This window comes from Symsagittifera roscoffensis, chromosome 1 (genome assembly GCF_963678635.1).
Source record: "Symsagittifera roscoffensis chromosome 1, txSymRosc1.1, whole genome shotgun sequence".
Lineage (NCBI taxonomy): Eukaryota > Metazoa > Xenacoelomorpha > Acoela > Convolutidae > Symsagittifera > Symsagittifera roscoffensis.
The window spans coordinates 31,474,735-31,502,175 of record NC_087062.1 but is presented as its reverse complement, the minus strand read 5'-3'; the positions used below and the strand labels follow the sequence as shown (position 1 = coordinate 31,502,175).

At 35.4% G+C, this 27,441-nt stretch overlaps 3 protein-coding genes across 3 annotated transcripts in view; 2 read left to right on the top strand and 1 right to left on the bottom strand.

Annotated features, from left to right (window-relative positions):
- The window catches only part of LOC134842817 (coiled-coil domain-containing protein 25-like), a 347,041-nt gene that overhangs the window by 84,165 nt on the left and 235,435 nt on the right, over positions 1 to 27,441 (top strand). The gene's annotated exons all lie outside the window — the stretch shown is intronic.
- Positions 1 to 27,441, bottom strand: part of LOC134842798 (uncharacterized) — a 219,031-nt gene that overhangs the window by 140,520 nt on the left and 51,070 nt on the right. The window lies entirely within an intron of this gene.
- Positions 21,241 to 23,497, top strand: LOC134842788 (uncharacterized). The gene has a single exon (XM_063859280.1). It carries the CDS (start codon positions 21,293 to 21,295, stop codon positions 23,309 to 23,311), a length of 2,019 nt encoding a protein of 672 aa, XP_063715350.1. The 5' UTR covers positions 21,241 to 21,292; the 3' UTR covers positions 23,312 to 23,497.

Below are 27,441 nucleotides of genomic sequence, written 5' to 3'. Positions count from 1 at the left end.
GCTACAAATCTGGCGTCCAATTATGACTGCTCAAATCCCTATGATTTTCGAGATATGGCTTTTTTCATGATTTTTTCTTTTTTTTTCCAAAAAATTAGATATAAAAAAAACTAACAGAACTTGAATTTTTCAACCCTTTAGTGGGGTGCTATCGGGATACATTCAAGGGCTACAAATCTAGCGTCCAAGTATGACTGCTCAAATCTTTTTGGTTTTCGAGATATGGCGTTTTTTTTAATTTTTTTTTTTCAAAAAATTTAGATATAAAAAAGTAATCGAACTTAAATTTCTCAACCCTTCAGTGGGGTGCTTTCGGGGTAATTTCGAGGGCTACAAATCTGATGTCCAATTATGACTGCTCAAATCCCTATGATTTTCGAGATATGGCTTTTTTCATGATTTTTTCTTTTTTTTTCCAAAAAATTAGATATAAAAAAACTAACAGAACTTGAATTTTTCAACCCTTTAGTGGGGTGCTATCGGGATACATTCAAGGGCTACAAATCTAGCGTCCAAGTATGACTGCTCAAATCCTTATGGTTTTCGAGATATGGTGTTTTTTATGATTTTTCATTTTTTCTCTAAAAACTTAGATGTAAAATAAGTAACCGAACTTGATTTTCGATTTACTCAACCCCCCTGTATTAGGGCCCCATCAGGGTACGCTCAAGAGCTGCAAATCTAGCGTCAAAGTATGACTGCTCAAATCTTTTTGGTTTTCGAGATATGGCGTTTTTTTTAATTTTTTTTTTTTTTCAAAAATTTTAGATATAAAAAACTAATCGAACTTAAATTTCTCAACCCTTCAGTGGGGTGCTTTCGGGGTAATTTCGAGGGCTACAAATCTGATGTCCAATTATGACTGCTCAAATCCCTATGATTTTCGAGATATGGCTTTTTTCATGATTTTGTCTTTTTTTTTCCAAAAAATTAGATATAAAAAAAACTAACAGAACTTGAATTTTTCAACCCCTAAGTGGGGTGCTATCGGGATACATTCAAGGGCTACAAATCTAGCGTCTAAGTATGACTGCTCAAACACTTATGGTTTTCGAGATATGGCGTTTTTTATGATTTTTTCATTTTTTTCAAAAACTTAGACATAAAAAGACTAACCGAACTTGAATTTCTCATTCCTAAAGTGGTGTGCTATCGTGGTACAATCGAGGGCTCTAAATCTAGCGTTCAAATATGACTGCTCAAATACTTATAGTTTTCGAGATATGGCGTTTTTTAAAAATTTTTCTTTTTTTTCCAAAAAAACTTAGATATAAAAAAAATTAACCGAACTTGAATTTCCAACCCTATACTGTGGTGCTATCGGGGTACACTCAAGAGCTGCAAATCTAGCGTCCAAGTATGACTGCTCAAATACTTATGGTTTTCGAGATATGGCGTTTTTTATGATTTGTTCATTTTTTTTTCAAAAACTTAGATATAAAAAACTAACTGAACTTGAATTTCTCATTCCTAAAGTGGCGTGATATCGGGGTACAATCGAGGGCTCTAAATCTAGCGTCCAAGTATGACTGCTCAAATCCTTATGGTTTTCGAGATATGGTGTTTTTTATGATTTTTCATTTTTTCTCTAAAAACTTAGATATAAAATAAGTAACCGAACTTGATTTTCGATTTACTCAACCCCCCTGTATTAGGGCCCCATCTGGGTACGCTCAAGAGCTGCAAATCTAGCGTCAAAGTATGACTGCTCAAATCTTTTTGGTTTTCGAGACATGGCGTTTTTTATGATTTTTTTTTTCAAAAAACTTAGATATAAAAAACTAATCGAACTTAAATTTCTCAACCCTTCAGTGGGGTGCTTTCGGGGTAATTTCGAGGGCTACAAATCTGGCGTCCAATTATGACTGCTCAAATCCCTATGATTTTCGAGATATGGCTTTTTTCATGATTTTTTCTTTTTTTTTCCAAAAAATTAGATATAAAAAAAACTAGCAGAACTTGAATTTTTCAACCCTTTAGTGGGGTGCTATCGGGATACATTCAAGGGCTACAAATCTAGCGTCCAAGTATGACTGCTCAAATCCTTATGGTTTTCGAGATATGGTGTTTTTTATGATTTTTCATTTTTTCTCTAAAAACTTAGATGTAAAATAAGTAACCGAACTTGATTTTCGATTTACTCAACCCCCCTGTATTAGGGCCCCATCAGGGTACGCTCAAGAGCTGCAAATCTAGCGTCAAAGTATGACTGCTCAAATCTTTTTGGTTTTCGAGATATGGCGTTTTTTTTAATTTTTTTTTTTTTCAAAAAATTTAGATATAAAAAACTAATCGAACTTAAATTTCTCAACCCTTCAGTGGGGTGCTTTCGGGGTAATTTCGAGGGCTACAAATCTGATGTCCAATTATGACTGCTCAAATCCCTATGATTTTCGAGATATGGCTTTTTTCATGATTTTTTCTTTTTTTTTTCCAAAAAATTAGATATAAAAAAACTAACAGAACTTGAATTTTTCAACCCCTAAGTGGGGTGCTATCGGGATACATTCAAGGGCTACAAATCTAGCGTCTAAGTATGACTGCTCAAACACTTATGGTTTTCGAGATATGGCGTTTTTTATGATTTTTTCATTTTTTTCAAAAACTTAGACATAAAAAGACTAACCGAACTTGAATTTCTCATTCCTAAAGTGGTGTGCTATCGTGGTACAATCGAGGGCTCTAAATCTAGCGTTCAAATATGACTGCTCAAATACTTATAGTTTTCGAGATATGGCGTTTTTTAAAAATTTTTCTTTTTTTTCCAAAAAAACTTAGATATAAAAAAAATTAACCGAACTTGAATTTCCAACCCTATACTGTGGTGCTATCGGGGTACACTCAAGAGCTGCAAATCTAGCGTCCAAGTATGACTGCTCAAATACTTATGGTTTTCGAGATATGGCGTTTTTTATGATTTGTTCATTTTTTTTCAAAAACTTAGATATAAAAAACTAACTGAACTTGAATTTCTCATTCCTAAAGTGGCGTGATATCGGGGTACAATCGAGGGCTCTAAATCTAGCGTCCAAGTATGACTGCTCAAATCCTTATGGTTTTCGAGATATGGTGTTTTTTATGATTTTTCATTTTTTCTCTAAAAACTTAGATATAAAATAAGTAACCGAACTTGATTTTCGATTTACTCAACCCCCCTGTATTAGGGCCCCATCTGGGTACGCTCAAGAGCTGCAAATCTAGCGTCAAAGTATGACTGCTCAAATCTTTTTGGTTTTCGAGACATGGCGTTTTTTATGATTTTTTTTTTTCAAAAAACTTAGATATAAAAAACTAATCGAACTTAAATTTCTCAACCCTTCAGTGGGGTGCTTTCGGGGTAATTTCGAGGGCTACAAATCTGGCGTCCAATTATGACTGCTCAAATCCCTATGATTTTCGAGATATGGCTTTTTTCATGATTTTTTCTTTTTTTTTCCAAAAAATTATATATAAAAAAACTAACAGAACTTGAATTTTTCAACCCTTTAGTGGGGTGCTATCGGGATACATTCAAGGGCTACAAATCTAGCGTCCGAGTATGACTGCTCAAATCCTTATGGTTTTCGAGATATGGTGTTTTTTATGATTTTTCATTTTTTCTCTAAAAACTTAGATGTAAAATAAGTAACCGAACTTGATTTTCGATTTAATCAACCCCCCTGTATTAGGGCCCCATCAGGGTACGCTCAAGAGCTGCAAATCTAGCGTCAAAGTATGACTGCTCAAATCTTTTTGGTTTTCGAGATATGGCGTTTTTTTTAATTTTTTTTTTTTTCAAAAAATTTAGATATAAAAAACTAATCGAACTTAAATTTCTCAACCCTTCAGTGGGGTGCTTTCGGGGTAATTTCGAGGGCTACAAATCTGGCGTCCAATTATGACTGCTCAAATCCCTATGATTTTCGAGATATGGCTTTTTTCATGATTTTTTCTTTTTTTTTCCAAAAAATTAGATATAAAAAAAACTAACAGAACTTGAATTTTTCAACCCTTTAGTGGGGTGCTATCGGGATACATTCAAGGGCTACAAATCTAGCGTCCGAGTATGACTGCTCAAATCCTTATGGTTTTCGAGATATGGTGTTTTTTATGATTTTTCATTTTTTCTCTAAAAACTTAGATGTAAAATAAGTAACCGAACTTGATTTTCGATTTAATCAACCCCCCTGTATTAGAGCCCCATCAGGGTACGCTCAAGAGCTGCAAATCTAGCGTCAAAGTATGACTGCTCAAATCTTTTTGGTTTTCGAGATATGGCGTTTTTTTTAATTTTTTTTTTTTTCAAAAAATTTAGATATAAAAAACTAATCGAACTTAAATTTCTCAACCCTTCAGTGGGGTGCTTTCGGGGTAATTTCGAGGGCTACAAATCTGATGTCCAATTATGACTGCTCAAATCCCTATGATTTTCGAGATATGGCTTTTTTCATAATTTTTTCTTTTTTTTTTCCAAACAATTAGATATAAAAAAACTAACAGAACTTGAATTTTTCAACCCCTAAGTGGGGTGCTATCGGGATACATTCAAGGGCTACAAATCTAGCGTCTAAGTATGACTGCTCAAACACTTATGGTTTTCGAGATATGGCGTTTTTTATGATTTTTTCATTTTTTTCAAAAACTTAGACATAAAAAGACTAACCGAACTTGAATTTCTCATTCCTAAAGTGGTGTGCTATCGTGGTACAATCGAGGGCTCTAAATCTAGCGTTCAAATATGACTGCTCAAATACTTATAGTTTTCGAGATATGGCGTTTTTTAAAAAATTTTCTTTTTTTTCCAAAAAAACTTAGATATAAAAAAAATTAACCGAACTTGAATTTCCAACCCTATACTGTGGTGCTATCGGGGTACACTCAAGAGCTGCAAATCTAGCGTCCAAGTATGACTGCTCAAATACTTATGGTTTTCGAGATATGGCGTTTTTTATGATTTGTTCATTTTTTTTCAAAAACTTAGATATAAAAAACTAACTGAACTTGAATTTCTCATTCCTAAAGTGGCGTGATATCGGGGTACAATCGAGGGCTCTAAATCTAGCGTCCAAGTATGACTGCTCAAATCCTTATGGTTTTCGAGATATGGTGTTTTTTCTGATTTTTCATTCTTTTCTCAAAAAACTTAGAAAGAAAAAAATTAACCGAACTTGATTTTCGATTCTCTCAACCCCCCTATATTAGGGCCCTGTCAAGGTACGCTCAAAAGCTGCAAATCTAGCGTCAAAGTATGACTGCTCAAATCTTTTTGGTTTTCGAGACATGGCGTTTTTTATGATTTTTTTTTTTTCAAAAAACTTAGATATAAAAAACTAATCGAACTTAAATTTCTCAACCCTTCAGTGGGGTGCTTTCGGGGTAATTTCGAGGGCTACAAATCTGGCGTCCAATTATGACTGCTCAAATCCCTATGATTTTCGAGATATGGCTTTTTTCATGATTTTTTCTTTTTTTTTCCAAAAAATTAGATATAAAAAAAACTAACAAACTTGAATTTTTCAACCCTTTAGTGGGGTGCTATCGGGATACATTCAAGGGCTACAAATCTAGCGTCCAAGTATGACTGCTCAAATCTTATGGTTTTCGAGATATGGTGTTTTTTATGATTTTTCATTTTTTCTCCAAAAACTTAGATGTAAAATAAGTAACCGAACTTGATTTTCGATTTACTCAACCCCCCTGTATTAGGGCCCCATCATGGTACGCTCAAGAGCTGCAAATCTAGCGTCAAAGTATGACTGCTCAAATCTTTTTGGTTTTCGAGATATGGCGTTTTTTATGATTTTTTTTTTTCAAAAAATTTAGATATAAAAAACTAATCGAACTTAAATTTCTCAACCCTTCAGTGGGGTGCTTTCGGGGTAATTTCGAGGGCTACAAATCTGATGTCCAATTATGACTGCTCAAATCCCTATGATTTTCGAGATATGGCTTTTTTCATGATTTTTTCTTTTTTTTTTCCAAAAAATTAGATATAAAAAAACTAACAGAACTTGAATTTTTCAACCCCTAAGTGGGGTGCTATCGGGATACATTCAAGGGCTACAAATCTAGCGTCCAAGTATGACTGCTCAAATCCTTATGGTTTTCGAGATATGGTGTTTTTTATGATTTTTCATTTTTTCTCTAAAAACTTAGATATAAAATAAGTAACCGAACTTGATTTTCGATTTACTCAACCCCCCTGTATTAGGGCCCCATCTGGGTACGCTCAAGAGCTGCAAATCTAGCGTCAAAGTATGACTGCTCAAATCTTTTTGGTTTTCGAGATATGGCGTTTTTTATGATTTTTTTTTTCAAAAAACTTAGATATAAAAAACTAATCGAACTTAAATTTCTCAACCCTACAGTGCGGTGCTTTTGGGGTAATTTCGAGGGCTACAAATCTAGCGTCCAAATATGACTGCTCAAATCCCTATGATTTTCGAGATATGGCTTTTTTTATTATTTTTTCAGTTTTTTTCCAAAAAATTTATTTATAAAAAAACTAACCGAACTTGAATTTTTCAATTCCATAGTGGGGTGCTATCGGGGTACACTCAAGAGCTCTAAACATAGCGTTCAAGTATGACTGCTCAATTCCTTTTGGTTTTCGAGATATGACGTTTTTAAAAAAATTTTTCCTTTTTTTTCAAAAAAACTTAGATATATATAAAAAAAGCTAATCTAACTTGATTTTTTCATCCGTATAGTGGGAACCTATTGGGCTACACTCAAGAGCTGCAAATCTAGCGTCCAAGTATGACTGCTCAAATCCTTATGGTTTTCGAGATATGGCGTTTTTTATGTTTTTTTACAAAAAACTTAGATATAAAAAAACTAACCGAACTTGAATTTTCCAACCCTATAGTGTGGTGCTATCTGGGTACACTCAAGAGCTGCAAATCTAGCGTCTAAGTATGACTGCTCAAATACTTATGGTTTTCGAGATATGGCGTTTTTTATGATTTTTTCATTTTTTTCAAAAACTTAGACATAAAAAGACTAACCGAACTTGAATTTCTCATTCCTAAAGTGGTGTGCTATCGTGGTACAATCGAGGGCTCTAAATCTAGCGTTCAAATATGACTGCTCAAATACTTATAGTTTTCGAGATATGGCGTTTTTTAAAATTTTTCTTTTTTTTCCAAAAAACTTAGATATAAAAAAACTAACCGAACTTGAATTTCCAACCCTATAATGTGGTGCTATCGGGGTACACTCAAGAGCTGCAAATCTAGCGTCCAAGTATGACTGCTCAAATCCTTATGGTTTTCGAGATATGGCGTTTTTTATGTTTTTTTACAAAAAACTTAGATATAAAAAAACTAACCGAACTTGAATTTTCCAACCCTATAGTGTGTGCTATCTGGGTACACTCAAGAGCTGCAAATCTAGCGTCTAAGTATGACTGCTCAAATACTTTTGGTTTTCGAGATATGGCGTTTTTTATGATTTTTTCATTTTTTTCAAAAACTTAGACATAAAAAGACTAACCGAACTTGAATTTCTCATTCCTAAAGTGGTGTGCTATCGTGGTACAATCGAGGGCTCTAAATCTAGCGTTCAAATATGACTGCTCAAATACTTATAGTTTTTGAGATATGGCGTTTTTTAAAAATTTTTCTTTTTTTTCCAAAAAACTTAGATATAAAAAAACTAACCGAACTTGAATTTCTAACCCTATAATGTGGTGCTATCGGGGTACACTCAAGAGCTGCAAATCTAGCGTCTAAGTATGACTGCTCAAATACTTATGGTTTTCGAGATTTGGCGTTTTTTATGATTTGTTCATTTTTTTTCAAAAATTTAGAAAGAAAAAATTAACCGAACTTGATTTTCGATTCTCTCAACCCCCCTATATTGGGGCCCTGTCAGGGTACGCTCAAAAGTTGCAAATCTAGCGTCAAAGTATGACTGCTCAAATCTTTTTGGTTTTCGAGATATGGCGTTTTTTATGATTTTTTATTTTTTTTTCAAAAAACTTAGATATAAAAAACTAAGCGAACTTAAATTTCTCAACCCTTCAGTGGGGTGCTTTCGGGGTAATTTCGAGGGCTAAAAATCTGGCGTCCAATTATGACTGCTCAAATCCCTGTGATTTTCGAGATATGGCTTTTTTCATGATTTTTTCTTTTTTTCCAAAAAACTTAGATATAAAAAGCTAACAGAACTTGAATTTTTCAACCCTTTAGTGGGGTGCTATCGGGATACACTCGAGGGCTACAAATCTAGCGTCCAAGTATGACTGCTTAAATCCTTATGGTTTTCGAGATATGGTGTTTTTTATGATTTTTCATTCTTTTCTCTAAAAACTTAGATATAAAAAAAGTAACCGAACTTGATTTTTGGTTTTCTCAACCCCCCTATATTAGGGCCACATCAGGGTACGCTCAAGAGCTGCAAATCTAGCGTCAAAGTGTGACTGCTCAAATCTTTTTGGTTTTCGAGATATGGCTTTTTTTATGATTTTTTATTTTTTTTTCAAAAAACTTAGATATAAAAAACTAATCGAACTTAAATTCCTCAACCCTACAGTGGGGTGCTTTTGGGGTAGTTTCGAGGGCTACAAACCTAGTGTCTAAATATGACTGCTCAAATCCATATGATTTTCGAGATATGGCTTTTTTTATGATTTTTTCAGTTTTTTCCAAAAAATTTATTTATAAAAAAACTAACCGAACTTGAATTTTTCAACCCATTAATGGGGTGCGATCGGGGTACACTCAAGAGCTCTAAACATAGCGTTCAAGTATGACTGCTCAAATCTTTTTGGTTTTCGAGATATGACGTTTTAAAAAAACTTTCTCCTTTTTTTCAAAAAACTTAGATATATATAAAAAAAACTAATCTAACTTGAATTTCCAACCCTATACTGTGGTGCTATCGGGGTACACTCAAGAGCTGCAAATCTAGCGTCCAAGTATGACTGCTCAAATACTTATGGTTTTCGAGATATGGCGTTTTTTATGATTTGTTCATTTTTTTTCAAAAACTTAGATATAAAAAACTAACTGAACTTGAATTTCTCATTCCTAAAGTGGCGTGATATCGGGGTACAATCGAGGGCTCTAAATCTAGCGTCCAAGTATGACTGCTCAAATCCTTATGGTTTTCGAGATATGGTGTTTTTTATGATTTTTCATTTTTTCTCTAAAAACTTAGATATAAAATAAGTAACCGAACTTGATTTTCGATTTACTCAACCCCCCTGTATTAGGGCCCCATCTGGGTACGCTCAAGAGCTGCAAATCTAGCGTCAAAGTATGACTGCTCAAATCTTTTTGGTTTTCGAGACATGGCGTTTTTTATGATTTTTTTTTCAAAAAACTTAGATATAAAAAACTAATCGAACATAAATTTCTCAACCCTTCAGTGGGGTGCTTTCGGGGTAATTTCGAGGGCTACAAATCTGGCGTCCAATTATGACTGCTCAAATCCCTATGATTTTCGAGATATGGCTTTTTTCATGATTTTTTCTTTTTTTTTCCAAAAAATTAGATATAAAAAAAACTAACAGAACTTGAATTTTTCAACCCTTTAGTGGGGTGCTATCGGGATACATTCAAGGGCTACAAATCTAGCGTCCGAGTATGACTGCTCAAATCCTTATGGTTTTCGAGATATGGTGTTTTTTATGATTTTTCATTTTTTCTCTAAAAACTTAGATGTAAAATAAGTAACCGAACTTGATTTTCGATTTACTCAACCCCCCTGTATTAGGGCCCCATCAGGGTACGCTCAAGAGCTGCAAATCTAGCGTCAAAGTATGACTGCTCAAATCTTTTTGGTTTTCGAGATATGGCGTTTTTTTTAATTTTTTTTTTTTCAAAAAATTTAGATATAAAAAACTAATCGAACTTAAATTTCTCAACCCTTCAGTGGGGTGCTTTCGGGGTAATTTCGAGGGCTACAAATCTGATGTCCAATTATGACTGCTCAAATCCCTATGATTTTCGAGATATGGCTTTTTTCATAATTTTTTCTTTTTTTTTTCCAAACAATTAGATATAAAAAAACTAACAGAACTTGAATTTTTCAACCCCTAAGTGGGGTGCTATCGGGATACATTCAAGGGCTACAAATCTAGCGTCTAAGTATGACTGCTCAAACACTTATGGTTTTCGAGATATGGCGTTTTTTATGATTTTTTCATTTTTTTCAAAAACTTAGACATAAAAAGACTAACCGAACTTGAATTTCTCATTCCTAAAGTGGTGTGCTATCGTGGTACAATCGAGGGCTCTAAATCTAGCGTTCAAATATGACTGCTCAAATACTTATAGTTTTCGAGATATGGCGTTTTTTAAAAATTTTTCTTTTTTTTCCAAAAAAAACTTAGATATAAAAAAAATTAACCGAACTTGAATTTCCAACCCTATACTGTGGTGCTATCGGGGTACACTCAAGAGCTGCAAATCTAGCGTCCAAGTATGACTGCTCAAATACTTATGGTTTTCGAGATATGGCGTTTTTTATGATTTGTTCATTTTTTTTCAAAAACTTAGATATAAAAAACTAACTGAACTTGAATTTCTCATTCCTAAAGTGGCGTGATATCGGGGTACAATCGAGGGCTCTAAATCTAGCGTCCAAGTATGACTGCTCAAATCCTTATGGTTTTCGAGATATGGTGTTTTTTCTGATTTTTCATTCGTTTCTCAAAAAACTTAGAAAGAAAAAAATTAACCGAACTTGATTTTCGATTCTCTCAACCCCCCTATATTAGGGCCCTGTCAAGGTGCGCTCAAAAGCTGCAAATCTAGCGTCAAAGTATGACTGCTCAAATCTTTTTGGTTTTCGAGACATGGCGTTTTTTATGATTTTTTTTTTTCAAAAAACTTAGATATAAAAAACTAATCGAACTTAAATTTCTCAACCCTTCAGTGGGGTGCTTTCGGGGTAATTTCGAGGGCTACAAATCTGGCGTCCAATTATGACTGCTCAAATCCCTATGATTTTCGAGATATGGCTTTTTTCATGATTTTTTCTTTTTTTTTCCAAAAAATTAGATATAAAAAAAACTAACAAACTTGAATTTTTCAACCCTTTAGTGGGGTGCTATCGGGATACATTCAAGGGCTACAAATCTAGCGTCCAAGTATGACTGCTCAAATCCTTATGGTTTTCGAGATATGGTGTTTTTTATGATTTTTCATTTTTTCTCCAAAAACTTAGATGTAAAATAAGTAACCGAACTTGATTTTCGATTTACTCAACCCCCCTGTATTAGGGCCCCATCATGGTACGCTCAAGAGCTGCAAATCTAGCGTCAAAGTATGACTGCTCAAATCTTTTTGGTTTTCGAGATATGGCGTTTTTTATGATTTTTTTTTTTCAAAAAATTTAGCTATAAAAAACTAATCGAACTTAAATTTCTCAACCCTTCAGTGGGGTGCTTTCGGGGTAATTTCGAGGGCTACAAATCTGATGTCCAATTATGACTGCTCAAATCCCTATGATTTTCGAGATATGGCTTTTTTCATGATTTTTTCTTTTTTTTTTCCAAAAAATTAGATATAAAAAAACTAACAGAACTTGAATTTTTCAACCCCTAAGTGGGGTGCTATCGGGATACATTCAAGGGCTACAAATCTAGCGTCCAAGTATGACTGCTCAAATCCTTATGGTTTTCGAGATATGGTGTTTTTTATGATTTTTAATTTTTTCTCTAAAAACTTAGATATAAAATAAGTAACCGAACTTGATTTTCGATTTACTCAACCCCCCTGTATTAGGGCCCCATCTGGGTACGCTCAAGAGCTGCAAATCTAGCGTCAAAGTATGACTGCTCAAATCTTTTTGGTTTTCGAGATATGGCGTTTTTTATGATTTTTTTTTTCAAAAAACTTAGATATAAAAAACTAATCGAACTTAAATTTCTCAACCCTACAGTGCGGTGCTTTTGGGGTAATTTCGAGGGCTACAAATCTAGCGTCCAAATATGACTGCTCAAATCCCTATGATTTTCGAGATATGGCTTTTTTTTATTATTTTTTCAGTTTTTTTCCAAAAAATTTATTTATAAAAAAACTAACCGAACTTGAATTTTTCAATTCCATAGTGGGGTGCTATCGGGGTACACTCAAGAGCTCTAAACATAGCGTTCAAGTATGACTGCTCAATTCCTTTTGGTTTTCGAGATATGACGTTTTTAAAAAAATTTTTCCTTTTTTTTCAAAAAAACTTAGATATATATAAAAAAAGCTAATCTAACTTGATTTTTTCATCCGTATAGTGGGAACCTATTGGGCTACACTCAAGAGCTGCAAATCTAGCGTCCAAGTATGACTGCTCAAATCCTTATGGTTTTCGAGATATGGCGTTTTTTATGTTTTTTTACAAAAAACTTAGATATAAAAAAACTAACCGAACTTGAATTTTCCAACCCTATAGTGTGGTGCTATCTGGGTACACTCAAGAGCTGCAAATCTAGCGTCTAAGTATGACTGCTCAAATACTTATGGTTTTCGAGATATGGCGTTTTTTATGATTTTTTCATTTTTTTCAAAAACTTAGACATAAAAAGACTAACCGAACTTGAATTTCTCATTCCTAAAGTGGTGTGCTATCGTGGTACAATCGAGGGCTCTAAATCTAGCGTTCAAATATGACTGCTCAAATACTTATAGTTTTCGAGATATGGCGTTTTTTAAAATTTTTCTTTTTTTTCCAAAAAACTTAGATATAAAAAAACTAACCGAACTTGAATTTCCAACCCTATAATGTGGTGCTATCGGGGTACACTCAAGAGCTGCAAATCTAGCGTCCAAGTATGACTGCTCAAATCCTTATGGTTTTCGAGATATGGCGTTTTTTATGTTTTTTTACAAAAAACTTAGATATAAAAAAACTAACCGAACTTGAATTTTCCAACCCTATAGTGTGTGCTATCTGGGTACACTCAAGAGCTGCAAATCTAGCGTCTAAGTATGACTGCTCAAATACTTTTGGTTTTCGAGATATGGCGTTTTTTATGATTTTTTCATTTTTTTCAAAAACTTAGACATAAAAAGACTAACCGAACTTGAATTTCTCATTCCTAAAGTGGTGTGCTATCGTGGTACAATCGAGGGCTCTAAATCTAGCGTTCAAATATGACTGCTCAAATACTTATAGTTTTTGAGATATGGCGTTTTTTAAAAATTTTTCTTTTTTTTCCAAAAAACTTAGATATAAAAAAACTAACCGAACTTGAATTTCTAACCCTATAATGTGGTGCTATCGGGGTACACTCAAGAGCTGCAAATCTAGCGTCTAAGTATGACTGCTCAAATACTTATGGTTTTCGAGATTTGGCGTTTTTTATGATTTGTTCATTTTTTTTCAAAAATTTAGAAAGAAAAAATTAACCGAACTTGATTTTCGATTCTCTCAACCCCCCTATATTGGGGCCCTGTCAGGGTACGCTCAAAAGTTGCAAATCTAGCGTCAAAGTATGACTGCTCAAATCTTTTTGGTTTTCGAGATATGGCGTTTTTTATGATTTTTTATTTTTTTTTCAAAAAACTTAGATATAAAAAACTAAGCGAACTTAAATTTCTCAACCCTTCAGTGGGGTGCTTTCGGGGTAATTTCGAGGGCTAAAAATCTGGCGTCCAATTATGACTGCTCAAATCCCTGTGATTTTCGAGATATGGCTTTTTTCATGATTTTTTCTTTTTTTCCAAAAAACTTAGATATAAAAAGCTAACAGAACTTGAATTTTTCAACCCTTTAGTGGGGTGCTATCGGGATACACTCGAGGGCTACAAATCTAGCGTCCAAGTATGACTGCTTAAATCCTTATGGTTTTCGAGATATGGTGTTTTTTATGATTTTTCATTCTTTTCTCTAAAAACTTAGATATAAAAAAAGTAACCGAACTTGATTTTTGGTTTTCTCAACCCCCCTATATTAGGGCCACATCAGGGTACGCTCAAGAGCTGCAAATCTAGCGTCAAAGTATGACTGCTCAAATCTTTTTGGTTTTCGAGATATGGCTTTTTTTATGATTTTTTATTTTTTTTTCAAAAAACTTAGATATAAAAAACTAATCGAACTTAAATTCCTCAACCCTACAGTGGGGTGCTTTTGGGGTAGTTTCGAGGGCTACAAACCTAGTGTCTAAATATGACTGCTCAAATCCATATGATTTTCGAGATATGGCTTTTTTTATGATTTTTTCAGTTTTTTCCAAAAAATTTATTTATAAAAAAACTAACCGAACTTGAATTTTTCAACCCATTAGTGGGGTGCGATCGGGGTACACTCAAGAGCTCTAAACATAGCGTTCAAGTATGACTGCTCAAATCTTTTTGGTTTTCGAGATATGACGTTTTAAAAAAACTTTCTCCTTTTTTTCAAAAAACTTAGATATATATAAAAAAAACTAATCTAACTTGATTTTTTCATCCGTATAATGGGAACCTATTGGGCTACACTCAAGAGCTGCAAATCTAGCGTCCAAGTATGACTGCTCAAATCCTTATGGTTTTCGAGATATGAAGTTTTTAAAAAAATTTTTCCTTTTTTTTCAAAAAACTTAGATATATATAAAAAAAACTAATCTAACTTGATTTTTTCATCCATATAATGGGAAACTATTGGGCTACACTCAAGAGCTGCAAATCTAGCGTTTGAGTATGATTGCTCAAATCCTTTTGGTTTTCGAGATACGACGTTTTTAAAAACAATTTTCCTTTTTTTTCAAAAAACTTAGATATATATATAAAAAAAAACTAATCTAACTTGATTTTTTCATCCGTATAATGGGAACCTATTGGGCTGCACTCAAGAGCTGCAAATCTAGCGTCCAAGTATGACTGCTGAAATCTGTTTGGTTTTCGAGATATGGCTTTTTTATGATTTTTTTTTTCTTTCTCAGAAAAATTAGATATCAAAAAATGTACCGAGCTTGACTTTCTCAACCCTATAGTGAGGTGCTGTCAGGGTACATTCAGGGGTTGCAAATCTGGCGTCCAGGTATGAGTGCTCAATCCTTTCATTTTTCGAGAATAATGGTATGTCAGTTTTCTGAAGAATGGTTTTGTAGCACCGGAGGTGCGATTGACGCGCCTTTTCAACATGAATTTTGAACTTTCAAATTTGGTCACCGTTTTTTAAACGTTTTTTAGCCTTTGTATTCAGGTGCGTTTAATTCTTTGTTTTTCGGTCAAAGGTAAAATAAATTATGCTTAAATACTGGCTGGGTTACTTTTTTTTAAGAATAATGAATGTAGTGAAGACTCTTATGTAGGTCTTGCTGATTTTCTTGTGTTTTGTTTTCTCAGGAAAATAATGATACACATAGGTATATATGCACTTTTTGAGTTAAATTGAAATTTATCTGCTGAAAGTGACGTAAATAGCACTATATAAACACGAATGTGCAAATGGCCCGAAAATTCGTGAACTATTTCTAGTTTCGAAAGCGGAATTTAATTCTACCTTTTGATCCAGTTTTCTCTAGTTGGGTTCATGTTATCAAAAAAGCACAGATCGTAAATTGTTTTAGAAATTCAAAGTTTTTAAATGGTATCTTTTTTCTTTGAAATTCAAATGTTGAGTTTTTCAAGAATGTTAGTATTTTTTACGTATACTTGCGTCCATTAATCGTTTCCAATCTTCGATTAGCTATTTTTTTTTTACTAATAAACATGTTTGTTTTGTGTTTGTAGAAAACCTGCTGTGCTACAGGTGGTTGTTACCTTAAGAAACGTTTTTTTATCTTGAAGAGGGAAGATAGTTTATATTCAGGTGCGTTTTGGTCAGTATTTTTCGCGGAAAATCATGTACCACAAATAATGGCTAGACAGGGTCAATTGAATGGGACTTAGGTCGAAGTCGCAAATGTTGGTGCCTTTACGGCTTTTTGATATCATGTGCTGTGAGTTCGAATAGTAATAAGTTGACACAGTTGATGCATTTTAAATTCATCAAATAAGCTGAATAAAGCTATTTCAAATGCATAATTTCTAAATAATGTGGCTTTCTGTTTTCCATTTTGGTTCATGCAAAATTAAAGTGGATGCCTTCACTTTGTGTCATATTTCAAACTATTGCTTGCAAAAATGTGTCTAATTGTATTTGGTGCCAATTTTGCTGCATCGCTTTGGCAATTTGTTAGAATATGTAGCTGCTTTTTTATGACTAGTGTTTGCCGGTTATTAAGCGTTCGTGGCCGAGAGGGCAGGGCGTGGGACTCCAATTCTAAAGGTCGCAGGTTCGAAGACCATATGTAGCAATGTTTTAATACTTCGAGGCTTATTTTTATCTTTTTTTACTTCACTTTTTAAAGTAGCTTTTTTCTCGTGTTCTTGCTAGTGTTTTTGGAGCGCAGCTTCGCCTCTGTGTAAATTCATAAAACGCAGTTATGTGTTATGGTATGACGAAAATATAAAAACAGAAAATTCTAGAATCGCTATTTTTACTTATTCCAGTTTATCGTGTTAGTGAACGAAGGGAATGTTTATTTTTTTAGTCAAATCGTTACAATTTTAGGTTGATTTCTTTTGCGTCTACTGAAGGTTCATTTCGTATCTCCCGTTTTTCTAATTTTTACGACCAGGCGCGGATCTAGGATTTTTTCAAAAAGTTTTTGAAAATTTTGTCAACCATTTTCAGGTCGACAAAATTGAGTTTTTTAGCTCTTCTAGAACATTAGCAGACCGTTTTTAAGCAGTTTTTGAAAAATTTTGACTACAGAACTTTTTCTGGCAAGCACTCCCCCTCAAAGTTAGTATACTTTAATAATAAAATAAATGTTTCCAGGCTAGTATACCAGTAATGATTGTTATAAAACTGCATTTACAACCATTAAACCTTAGCCTGAGAGATGATCATGAGACCTTCTGGTCCGTTTTCAGACTTCTCTGAGCGGAAGAGTTAAGTTGTGTTCTCAAATACCCAGCTCCGATTTCATCGGTATCGACCAAAACTAGTGTGTCCAACTGAATTCTTTTCGTCTGTTTTTCAGTTTCAGTTAAAGTTACAGTTCTGATTTTCCGGGTCTTTCCATTTCAGTTACAGTTACAGTTTTTACAGTTTTTTTCTTTCAGTTACAGTTTCAGTTGAAGCTTTCAGTTGGAAAAATTGAATCAAACAACATGTTGAATTTGAAAACAAAACTTACAAAGAAACAAAAACTTAACGAGTTCAATCAAAAGTCAAGTCATTCAATCCGTATTTCTTGTCAGCAATCATATTCGCACTTGCTCTTGGGCATGCAGCAACATAAGTCGCTAGCAATTCATTCAGACGTCGCTGGCGGTAGTCGCTTGCTGGGAGCGGAGTAGTTGCTGATCTTGAGCTGCTCCCTGCAATGTTGACGAAGCTCTCCATGGTTGTGACTTTCCGTGATTGAGAGTCTGTTTTCGCCTTCTTTTCTGCTGTTTCTTTGACTTCGAGTTGCTTTTGCCATTCAGGGTGCTTCTTTTTGAGGTGCAGTTTGAGGTTGGTAGGACCATGCTTCACCAGACTTGTGAACTCGCAGTCGTCGTCCGTACATCTGTACGCTGTCTTGCTCTCATCTATAACAAAGTATTGATGCACCGGGTTGCTACGCTTGCGACCAGTTGTTGTTGCTGCCATCTCGATCTGGAAACGTATGAATTGCGTCAAGTATTTATACTAAGCTATCTGCAACTGAAACTGCAACTGTAACTGTAACTGAAACTCTAACTGAAACAAGGACCGGAGTTGGTTTCAGTTACAGTTTCAGTTACAGTTCAAAACATCCGGCTGTTTCAGTTTCAGTTACAGTTTCAGTTGATCAAAACCATTTCAGTTGTGCAGTAACAGTTTCAGTTACAGTTTTCAATTCAGTTACAGTTGGACACACTAACCAAAACGCAAAAAAACTCAAAAACGGTCGAGCTTTGTCAGAGAAATATGTACGAGCTTTCTTGAATAAACATGCCAAAAAACGCATTTTTAGGCTTTTTTTTTGAACATTTGGACCGTAAAAGTGCGCGTTTTTTGGCGCGCCCTGACTCTTGGCGCCAAAAAAAAAATAAGTGTATTTTGGCGCCAAGAGTCAGGCGGCCAAAAATAGATATCTCAAAAAAGTACGAAGGGGGCCCCTTAGGTCCGCAGGGGGTCGAATACCTGATGGGGGTCGTCCGCCTCCCCCGGAAATCCGCTGGTGGTTACGACCATTGAAAATATGAAAGAGTTTTGTCTGCGAGTTTGTTCAAGTTTTTTTTCAGACAAAATCAGGTACCACAGATAATGATCAGAATTGGTCGAAGCAAATCTAGGCCCTCTCCTTCGTAATTTGCATGAGAATAATAAATTTCTTTTATTATTGTTGTCCTAGTGTCAAAAAAAAACTGGTCGAAAGTTTTTGATTTAATGTGTAATTTTGAGCGAAGAAAGCTAGCTCAAATTAGACTAAAAGATTTCATTTAAATCAGTTTTGCTATGAGCAATCAAATTTTTTTAAAAGGTCAAAAAATTATACTGCACAAAGTCAGACATTCGTGTCAGATAAGCTCAATTTTTGAAGAGAACTGTTGTCGATTATGTCCAATTCCTTAACGTTGCGTTGGTAAAGTTGTCTCAGCTCATTGCGCTGAAAAACGACATTAATTTGAAAAGAGAAAATAAAACCTTTAATTGTAAGGGAGGAGGGAGGAGGAGGAGGAGGAGGAGGAGGAAAAAGAGCCCATTAGGAGAGCTCGGAAATTCAACTTGGTCGACCTAAACAAAAAGGTCGTTAAAATTTTTTTTATCGACCTTTCGAAAATCCGCCCCCCCCCCCCACTCGAGAAAATCCTGCATGCGCCCCTGACTTATTGATCCCATTTTCGCTCATTGTCTCATCAGAAATATGAGAATTATAAGCTTTTATGAAAATAAAACGAGTTTGACTGAGATTTTGTGTTTTTTGATTGTCGAAAAGAAAAAAAAACATTTTCGGTTCATTAATGCGGTCTGCTTCCACCATCTAGAGAACTCATTAGAATTTTCGAGCTCTTCTGCCTATTACTTGTACGCGTTAAAGTCCAGTATTATGTTGCGTGGTCCCTTTTTTGTATGTCGAGAAGTTAAGTTAAAGGTTCTGCAGCAGTGCACTTTTTATGCTTATTGCTTGCATCTACGCGTGTAACAGTGGGTAATACGCGTACTGTTTTAGCATTTATAGATGTGAATCGAATCGTATGATTTAGAAACCAACTATTAGCTTGTATCTATCAGCCGCTGTTGAGTGTTGCAGCTTGTAGTTTATGAACATAGAGTTGCGGGTTTGAATCCCATCTTAAGCGAATCTTTTTCAATTTTTTCAAAAAAATTGTTCAAACCATCGGTTCATTTCTTTGTTTTTAAGTGTTTTATTGTGTTGTGTATGTGTAGTGTAATTTCGTCTCTCTATTATTTTTGTCTGAACTCTAGAAATTATTTGTATTTCGCACATACCTCACTTCAATGAGGCATTAACATAAGACTAACTGGCGCTTGAAAAGTTATTCATGTGGCTGCAGATGATGTTTTTGTAAAACCAGTGTGAATTATTGATGTTATTGGTAGTGTTTGATTATAACTTGTGGTCTGAATAGTGGTATCAACGGTTGATAATTAAGTTTTTATTACGAACAAAAATATCTATTTTTATCCGTTTTGACTGGCGTGTTTGAAAATTTGGCGCCATTTTGAACCAATTAGTTGCATAATATTCAAACATTTATTTGTATTCTAATCCATTGAAACATTTATGCGCATCGAGTTCGGTTAGTTGTTTCAAAGGGAAATGTTGCGGAATAGAAGCAGGTGAATTTATTGTCTCGATGCCTTTCCATTCCTTCAAAATGCCGTCTTCCACTTACCATCCATCAATGCACATCCTTGCAGACAATGGTAAGACTAGCTCAACTGACCTAAAGACAGAGCAACTAATAGAATTGTAATACTTTTTTCATCGGCGTAGTTTTCAAGAGCTTGCTGTCCAAAGGCTTAGATGGTCTGCGTTTTTTCCCAAAAAAAACTCAGCTAGCTTGTTTTGTTTAAATAGATTTTGTTGGTTGATTTTCAAGTCGGATTATGAAATTTTGCGTCTCAATGGTAATTTCAATGAAACAATCCGATGCGCGCTTTGTTTGATTGAAAAATGCAAACAAATATTTTGGCGTCAAAAAGATATCCTCTCAAAATGGAGCTTCACTCTACTCCCAAGTGGCAAGCTAGCTTTCTACATGCAACGGATATCAGTAAAAATATATATTTCATTCGAAAAAATAGCCTTATGTTGCCTTCCAAACCCAATATATTGAATTTATTGTAGATATTTTGCAGGAAAATCTCATTTATTTTTTTTAACTCTTGACAGCACTGCAATTTTTAATGTGCTTTTCGGTAGTGTAACTATGTAACTAACTGTTTCTATAGAAATTTTATTACTTTTTTCTTTCAGCGTGTTACTTTACCTGGCGTTTAATACTTATACTCCTGAATTTTTGCGTGACCTGCTTCAAATTTTCGGTCAGTGCATAACCTGGTTGTCACAATCGAGTTATATATTTTAGAGACATGAATTACTAAGTAGTAACGAGGCAGGGAGGTGGTCCTTAGATCTCAAATGATATTTTGAGCTAATGAGCATCATTACGCAAGCGAAGCTAGTTGTCAGATTATGTAATGCAGTCTACTTTTTTGTATTCGGCAACCGGCAGTAATGGTTTTTTATATGTTTTCCATGTGAACATGCTGCTTCATAAATTTTATTGATTCGATAAAAGAAACGCTTGTGCTCAATGGAGAACGCGCTAATCCCCATCCCTCCCTTGAGGTTCGATCCACCCAACACCCAAAAGGTACTGTTTAAGGACATCCATGGCTGGTCGACCAACGCCAAATTTGCACTATTTGTGGCCTTATGGCGGTAGCGCTGATCACACAACCAATTTTTTTCATCGAACTTCGCTTCCAAAAATGATGAAACAAGGCATTCTGACATGTTTTTAGTACAAGTTGTTGTGTCAATATAGGGTCTTTTCTGTTAGTGTGCTGAGATATCTCGTAAAATCTTTTAGGTGGATTTAAAAATGTAATTTTTGAAAATAGATTTCGAATCTGGTTTTTTCCTTGGTGTTGGTGTCTGTATATGCAGGAAAACTGCAAATATATGGAAAAGCAATGTACAAAATTATGTCTAGTTATAATTTTGTTTTCTTCACAATGAATGTTTCTTTTTTAGTGAAGGTTCATGAAATATCATAACTAGTTATGAGGAACATAAGGCTTTATAGCATGTCTCAAAATTTTTCTCTAAAGTCAATGTCGTAGTTGGTTTCAGATTTTTGACTGTTCAGTTCAAGTCTGGTCGTCAGTGAACCAAGCTATGATCAAAGAGCAATGTGCCTTTAATTCTAATCGTGAATCCCTCGCCTGCGACTTTCTCAGTGGAATTTGCCTCGGAGCTGCGCAGGCCCAGGGGGGCTCGGGCAAAGGCAGCGCATCCACCTCCCTAGCCCCCCTGGACGAACCCTCCCCAGAAGAATCCGATGAGCCCCCTGATAGAGGAAGAACATATACGGCCACTAGCTCGGATGAGCCGAACACTCAATTTCAACCACATAAGAGATGTTCTACGATTACTTCGCCCACAGGTCATTGGCTGTTATCAGACGCTAGTTTATCACGTTGCGCAGATTCAAAACATCCGTTCAGCTTCAACCAATCAGATGATAGCAGATTACGTAATTTAGAAGATGTTTACGAAGCTGAAATTTACGGCTTGGGACAAGAACAGGATGCGGTTTCAATGCGCAGGAGGCCACTAGCGATAGATGTAGGAAGCGTGAAATATGTGCCTTCAGGTTTGGACCAAAATGAGAGCTGCGCAATTTCCGAAGCGACGCTTGTGGAAGAATCTGCTCGCTATGGTAGCCAAAAGTCTAGTAGTGAAAGTACGGATGGAGCGGGAAGCACCTCTTCTTCAAATGCACCATCGGGACCAATCAAGGGTCTGTTTTCGCCAATCGCCCTAGCGAAGACCTGGGGACAAAATCACTCGAAGGTTCTGAGAAGCGCGATGAAAAGACGAACGATATCGCTAGACAGTAGTAACGGAGGCATGAACACCTCGGCCACTATCATTCTGAACAGTATGGTGGGTGAGGATCTCCCAAATGGATCTATGGATACCTCGGATTTGAGCACCCAGCGGTATCTAGGACTCACTAGTGGAAATAAATCAAGAGCTCCGTTCTCTATGTTTTGCGCGATTAATTACAGTCGCGCTAACAATAAAGCTTGTTTGGGACCGGCAACTAGGCCCAGAGGGGTGAAAGTACTCCAGGTTCCAACTTCAAACGACCGCTTCTTATCTCATTTACTGGAAGAAGTGATTGTTCTTGAATTCGAAGAGAAAGAACCATGCGTCTCATATTACTTGCTAGTGAACGATGTATCGAATTCAAGTAATCAATCTAGCTCACATGGAGCTTACTTCTCTTACTTGCTTTTCAATTCTAGAAATAAGGATGGTAGCCATGCCGTTTTACTGGGAGTTACAAATCGCACTGAAGAAATTGAATCGTGTCCGTTTGGGTCTCGCATATTAAGCCTGGATAGTCAAGGTGAAAGTTATTTAGTTCCTGTTTATGCCAAGTCTAGAACATCGAGGCACTCAACTGCAGCTGCGCCTGTGTGTAGTGGTGATGAAAGTTCAAGGAAGTCTTCAAGATGTGGGACTTCTTCGAGCACTTTAATGGTGGATCCAGTTATCAGATACCAACGTCAAGTATCTGCCGTCACAGTCCAACAGCCTATTTGTTTTACCTCAGCCGAATTCATTCCGGACCAAGTTCGCAACAATTCCTACTCTTACGCGCCAAGTTTTCTAGACGATCCCTCACTGAACTACGCTTCCAAAACTTATCTTAAACTTCCCGGATACCGCTCTTCTCTCTTACATCATGAAGAACATCCCACAAGTAAAATGCACGTTAACGAACGGTTCAAGGACAGATTCCCCTACATACAACTGACCCTTACCAAATTACGGAGCATGAAATTGCAGCTCAGTAAGTTTTTGTACGTCGAGTGTCAATTTGATCTCTGTGTAGCATGTTATGCACTTACATACTTCGAGAAGTTGGTGTTTTGCGAGCGAGTCAGCAAGGCTAACAGACGTTATTCAGCCGCATGTTGTGCTATACTAGCGGCTAAAATGAACGACATCAAAGGTCAGCAGCTTACAAAACTGGTTTCGAACTTGTGCTCGATTTACAAGATAAACAGAAGTGACTTGCTGAACTTTGAGTTCCCAGTGTTGGTAGCCCTGAAGTTTAATCTCCATCTGTCAACCAGTTTACTACGTCCCATGTACAGCAGTTTAAAACAGACACTAACTTGATAACCGATGATTTAAATTCAATTTTTACATTATATGCAAATGAAAAGGTGACTTTATGCACTAAGCAGATGTAGCTAAACTCCTAGGTCGACAATAGTGACAACGAAAGGCTCATAGTTATCAAGAATTTGTTCCGTGCTGAACGAGATGCACAAAATACAATGAACAAAATACACATTTTGGTCTCGTAATGTGCTCGTTTTGAATTCAACTACCGAATCTCGAAAAAAGTACACATTTTTGCGACTGATTTTTCCTTTTTCAGAATATATTTTTTTTGCAAAAATTCGAGCTAGAAACTGTCAATCTAAATTCGAGTTTACTCGGTGGTTTCAAAATTTGCGAACCAAATGGTAATTTTCGACCAAAGGCTGCATCTGTTTATTTCCAGTAGTGCCCAAAAACTAGTTGAATTAGTCTACTAATGGTACTTGTTGTAACTGTCCCAGTTAAGCCTTGTGTATTTTAAAACCACCTGCGTGAAGTTTATTGATTGTGTTTAGTAGCAGATAGCGGATGCTAATGGTATCTACTTTGTATTTAGTTCATTCCATATTCATCTACCCGCTGCAATCCAGTGGGCTTTTACTTGGAACCAAACATCTGGATTGTTCACGCGTTTTCGCAGCTAGACAGCAGCTGATATTGCAGGGTCTTTCTTGCGAAGTTACGTACAAATCGTGCTATATTATATGTATGTTAAACTGTATTGTAACAATGCTACGTTCCTCAATTTTGCCGTTTGAAATCATTATTAATCGCGAAACTTTCCTTTCGGTTGATTAGAATTTATTTTTTGTACAAAGCAAGCAAGTATTTGCATAACTATTTGACTATTCTGTTGTATTTTGCTCGGCATTTCAACAATTGTTCAAAATTGGTAAATAGTTTCGAATAATTGAAATGCAGAGCACCCATTCTGAAAATTATTCAATTAGATTTGTCGCAATTGCGAATTTAATGATCAAACTAATAATTTTTTTTAGAAAGTTAATTTTCAATTTGATTGAAAAAGCAGATGTCTCGTTTTATTTATAAGGTTCCAAGTGTCTTTCAGCAAAGTTTTAACAAGACAGCTGCTATGCGAATATAAACATAATATTGACTGGAGGCGCAATGTAACAGCGGCTCAAATTGGACGAAGCAGTTGAATTGCTAAATATCTCGCACGTAGGTGCCAAGTGTAGGAGAAATATTCAAGTGAAGAAGTCGCACTCTCTGAAGGATCCGAATAAAAGGTAGTTGCAACTTCTTTCTACCTGCATGTTTTGCTTCTCGGACTGAACTGAAGAACAATTAAATCATTAATGTTCGTTCAAAATGACCATACTTTTCCGGAGGTTGGTGGGCACTAGTCTCGAAAGCCATTACAGGTAAAATAAATAAAAACAAACAATTTGATTGCAAGTGTTCGTTGCAATTAATTACTCGTGCAATTAGCGACATTAGGGTTTTTCACTGGGTTCTAACTTTTTTCACGTTAGAAACTTTGTTCACAGACTGATCAATTTAGTCTGGAACGATAAATTATAATCGATTGATAATAGTTACCGATTTATGGATTTTAAAAGTGCACTGTTGTCGTAGATGTAACTTCTCAGACTTGGCCGTCATAAGTAGATAGTCGCAGTCCAGCCATTTTTGCAATTATTTTAGAAAATTTTCGGCTCAATGTTTCTCGCCTTAATTCTATCAAAGTTTATTCCAGAGATGTTTTTCGTCTAGATCCTAATGTAATGGGACTGAAAAGCTGGATGAAGGCTTATGAAAATTGCATGCATAACGGTCAAATTTGTATTCAATTTAGTCCTGAATTTTTCGTTCCATGGTTTTATTCGAAATTCATTCGACTTAGTCTTAAGTCCATTTTGACGCGTCAATCGCTGTAGACGCTTATTTAAAAGCTGCTTTTGTAATCGGTTACAAGGATGGAAACTTACAATTGCGATTAGCAAGGGTTTTGCAGCTGGGTACTAGACTTTTCCTTTACCAAATTTTCTTGTTCGAGTCCTCCAAGATCCTTAGTTCATCGAAATTTTTCTAGTTTGAAAATTAAGGTGTCGGGCTCTCATTTGTCTGCTTAATATTTGTGTGCTAAGTTTCCAGAGTCTGGTCTTTTTTTACTATAATTGAAAGTCAATCTGATTGATTTCTGCAATGGTGCGGTCAATTAAGTTTCAATGAATTTTCCCAATATAAAAAAAATAGGTGTTTATTTAATTCTTCTCATTACTACCTTTAGACAGACGAAAGCTATGAATGGAATCTTATATCTTAGACTAGTTGAAGTTATGATTTTATCTGATTACAATTTTTTTCTTAAGTGATTCTATCAACTGTGTTTTGAAATTGTTAAATGAGCTTTCATGATTTCAATAAGCAATCGAAACTAGATTGATTGAGATTAGTCTTGGAAAACTTGACTTTTTGGAAAGTTCGAATTATGTTGCGGTTTTTCAAATATTAATTTCTCATGTTTCATGCGTATAATCTCAAATAGCATAATATTTTTTGTATCGCAAGTATGGCGAAGCTCCACTTTGCTTCTGTTGAAATCAGTTTTTAATGATTCTTCTTATAAAATACAGATATTTTAGAAATTTCGTCGGTGTTTTATCAGTTTTTTTCCCTGAAAGTTTGCTGAATGATTTGAGTTCATCAATCAAATGCTTTTAATCTGTGGTTTTTCATTTTTGAATGTATCTTTCAATCATCCTCTGTTTTTGTCTATTTTTGGTAAACGTTTCTTTACACTTCAGAGAGCAAGTGTCTTGTAATCGGGAACTATAGTTTTCTTCCCTTGAACAAATGTTCTAACAAATCTGTTTACCCTTGCCATAAGCAAGGGTTTTGCAATCTGGTGCCAGATTTCCCCCGCAAATAGTTTTGTTCACAGGACACAGCTTTTCGTCCTAGTTTCTGTCGGTTCATTTTCCGTTTTATTTTGAGAGCCATTTTTTTATCTAGTAGGGTTTATTGGCTTCTTTTTTAAAGCAAGGGTTTTGTTCCAGATTTTTTTTCCATTCAATCTCTACTAGCGCAATGCGTTTTTTTGGATCGCAAGTATTCCGAAGCTCCGCTTCACTGGAATAGAAATTGAGCTTGCTTTATCAACCTTTTTTACACAAGCAGAGCCTGTGTTATAGTATGAACTATCTTTTTTTCCTACCTAAGTCGCAAATATTGTTGCGGCAAAATGTGTTCATTTTGAAAGTGTTCATTTTGATCAATAACCAGCTATTAAGTACAGCCAATATAAGGATATTAATACTGACTATTTTATTACAAACTCCTGTTTGATAAAAAAAGGTATTATGACAATGTATGGGATCGTTTTTTTCTAGAAGCTTTGGAAAGTTTTCGTTTTTCTCATAAAGTAGTCTACCGAATTTGAAAAGAATGTTAGGTACTTATGGCGAGTCCGGCCACTCCCTTGTTTGCCTGCATATTCCCCTAGTCTCTTTCTACCTTACACCACTTTCTACAGCCTTCGAAAAAGTGTGTGGGGGGAATTTTTGACCCCAATTTTTGGATTTTTTGCGTTTTCTCGAAAACTTTCCACCCAAATCTGAGATTTTGTGTTGAATGGATAAAACAGGTTAAGGGAAGCTCCCCCGCATAAGCGGCTACGCCCAATTTTTTTAACACGAAGTGTTATGGCCCTCAAAATAGTCAATTTTCCGATTTTTTTACCACGTTTTGAAACTTCTACACTTTTCTCAAAAACTACCCTCCCAAATCTGAGATTTTAATTGCAATCGAACTGATGGGTTGTGGGGAGCTTCACTGCTTTACCGATTACGCTAATTTTTTTCACACAAAGTTATGACCCTCAGAAAAGTCAAACTTACTATTTTTGTAACCGTTTTTTGAAACTTTTCAATTCTTCTCAAAAACTACCCTCACAAATCTGAGGATTTGGTTTCAATGAGTAGAATGGGCTGTGAGAAGATCCGCTGCATAAATGATTACGCCCAATTTTTTTATCATAAAGAAGTTATGACCCTCCGAAAAGTCAAATTTTCGATTTTTGACCTTTTTCAAGCTTTTTGGCTTTTCTCGAAAAGTACCCTCCCAAATCTGAGATTTTGGTTTCTATAGGTAGAACGGGTTGTGGGAAGCTCTCTTGC